General features: G+C 52.8%; 1 protein-coding gene across 1 annotated transcript; it reads left to right on the top strand.

Annotated features, from left to right (window-relative positions):
* The first annotated feature begins 1,165 nt into the window (after positions 1–1,165).
* On the top strand, positions 1,166–1,938 carry LOC123399236 (zinc finger protein ZAT8-like). Its single transcript, XM_045093660.1, has one exon. The coding sequence runs from the start codon at positions 1,290–1,292 to the stop codon at positions 1,710–1,712; it is 423 nt and encodes a 140-aa protein (XP_044949595.1). The 5' UTR covers positions 1,166–1,289; the 3' UTR covers positions 1,713–1,938.
* The last annotated feature ends 329 nt before the right edge of the window (positions 1,939–2,267 follow it).

Here is a 2,267-nt window from a genome sequence, read left to right on the forward strand (position 1 = left end):
AGTCCCTTGAAAACTAGCTTCAATTAACACCTATTATCTAGTGGATAGAGAGAGAAAAATGACTTTTTAGTAGGCACCATGAAAACTAGCTCCAATTATCACCTCTTGGATGGGCTAGTTTTTTTGAATGGGTTAGATGCAACTAGCTTCAATCTAACTCTCATGTTTGGATACTTTAGAGCTATTTGAGCCCCAACTAGCTCAAACTAACTCTAGCCTATGGATCCAAACAGGGCCGATGACTGGCACACGGCCTCGGCACATCGGTGCGACATGGATGCAACATGTTGCTTCTCGGCAAGTTGGTTGGGGATCCACGCGTGCTAGTACGCAAACCGAGACAGAGATCATCTGAACTGACGGTAGTTCTAGTGTGTACGTACGTCAATGTGCAAGGACTTTCTTACTAGCATACAATACATGCTTTTTTAGGAGTATATATACTCCGTACTCCGTAGTACTAGTACCTTACGTGTCAAATCTTAATTACATGCACACGAAACACGCTCGTACACACGTGCACGCAAGCACCACGTTCCTGGATCGGATGTTTACAATGCACGGCATATTCTGAGCAAGCGCGTACGTGGCGCACGCGGAAAATTCCGCACGATCGATACACAGGTAACACAAGCTCACGACCAAGACATTCTATCCATACCTGGCTTCTCTCCAAGACGACCCACCGACCACAAAAACTAGGCCAAATCTGGTAAGCCTGGACCGTTTATACAGTAAATACTAGTCTGGTTCGCCATGCCCATTGTCGTTCTCTTTCGTCGGGCGGGAGACCACGTCTCCCGGGTCAGACTTGACCCGGCGCACACTCTTTTGGCATCCAGCCGGCGCCTTCTCGGCTGCTTCTCTTTTCCGGAGCACGAAGCAGCACCGCGGGCCAAGATCCCTCCGTCCACCAGCATTGTGTGAACGAAGCCGGCGCGAACGCACGTACGTCGGCGTCAATTAATCCAAGCGCGTCCCGGTGAGTGGTGGGCAAGGAAGGGAGCGAGGGACGGCCCAGCGATGGCGACGCGCATCCACGTCGAGTGAGTCCTGGCCTCGCAGACGTCCGCCCCGACGTGGAGCGCACGTGACCGGTGGCCAAACTGCCTGGCTGCTAGCCCCTCGTACCGTCCTACGTCGCCTTCCACGCCGTATATATAAGGCCAGCCGCACACACCCATCCCAACAGCATCGCAACTTCACGACACGAACAGCCACCTTCGCTCCGAATCCACTGGTTTGGTTGATCAGCAGTCGATCCATCGCAGCTCGTATATAGTACCTCCATGACGAAGCACCAGAGAGCATCATCGGCGGAGCAGCTCGTGTCCCTCTCCCTCTCGCTCTCCCTCGGCGCCGTCGCCGACCGGAGCACCAAGAGGACGCGCCGCGCCGCCGCCGCCGCCGGTGGGGAGTTCATGTGCAAGACGTGCGACCGCTCCTTCCCGACGTTCCAGGCGCTCGGCGGCCACCGCACCAGCCACCTCCGCGGCCGCAACGGGCTCGCGCTCGCCCTCGCCGGGACCGGGACCGGGCCGGAGCAGAAGAAGGCCACCGACCAGAAGCAGGCGCACCAGTGCCACGTCTGCGGGCAAGGGTTCGAGATGGGGCAGGCGCTCGGGGGCCACATGCGCCGCCACCGCGAGCAGGAGGCCGCCTCCGCCGCGGTGGCGCAGCCGCCGCCCGTCCTGCTCGAGCTGTTCGTCTAGGTTGATGATTAGCTAACTTTACTTATGCTACAGAGTTCGTGATCGACCTGTGTAGATTTGTACGTCGCTGCACACAGACACACATACTCGTAGCTTAGCTAGGTATTGATCGTTAGTTGGTTCATTCATTCGTGTACTTTTGTGGACATATTTGGTGACTTGATTCATTCATTCATTCATTGGTTCGGAGATTATGTATACACGTTAACTGATTGGGTTGCTCGTCTCTTTTGATCCAACTAGCCCGGTGTACAATTTTAACTCGGAGGAACAAGTGTGATGCTTTTCTTGTTTACAAATATCTTCAAATATATGGCCTTTTCGTTCCATTTTTCTTTCCACTTTATTGATTGTTTTTTAGCATCTTGTGGGATGACTGCGAGCCACTGTTGTCAAACCGTTGCCGCATCAATGTCAAATGCATTTAGTGGGGGCGAGAATTAAAGCAAATCTTGCTAGTTTGATATTCTTGTTTTTTACTGGAAGGCAACTTGATATTCGAAGACCAAAGTAAATTTGGATTTTGAGATATCAAAATATGGAATGTGTTTCTGT

Source organism: Hordeum vulgare, chromosome 5H, assembly GCF_904849725.1.
Source record: "Hordeum vulgare subsp. vulgare chromosome 5H, MorexV3_pseudomolecules_assembly, whole genome shotgun sequence".
In the NCBI taxonomy this organism is placed as follows: Eukaryota; Viridiplantae; Streptophyta; class Magnoliopsida; order Poales; family Poaceae; genus Hordeum; species Hordeum vulgare.

What these genes read in the sequence shown, in the direction of transcription:
- LOC123399236 (XM_045093660.1), top strand. Translation starts at nt 1,290, where the DNA reads ATGACGAAGCACCAGAGAGCATCATCGGCGGAGCAGCTCGTGTCCCTC.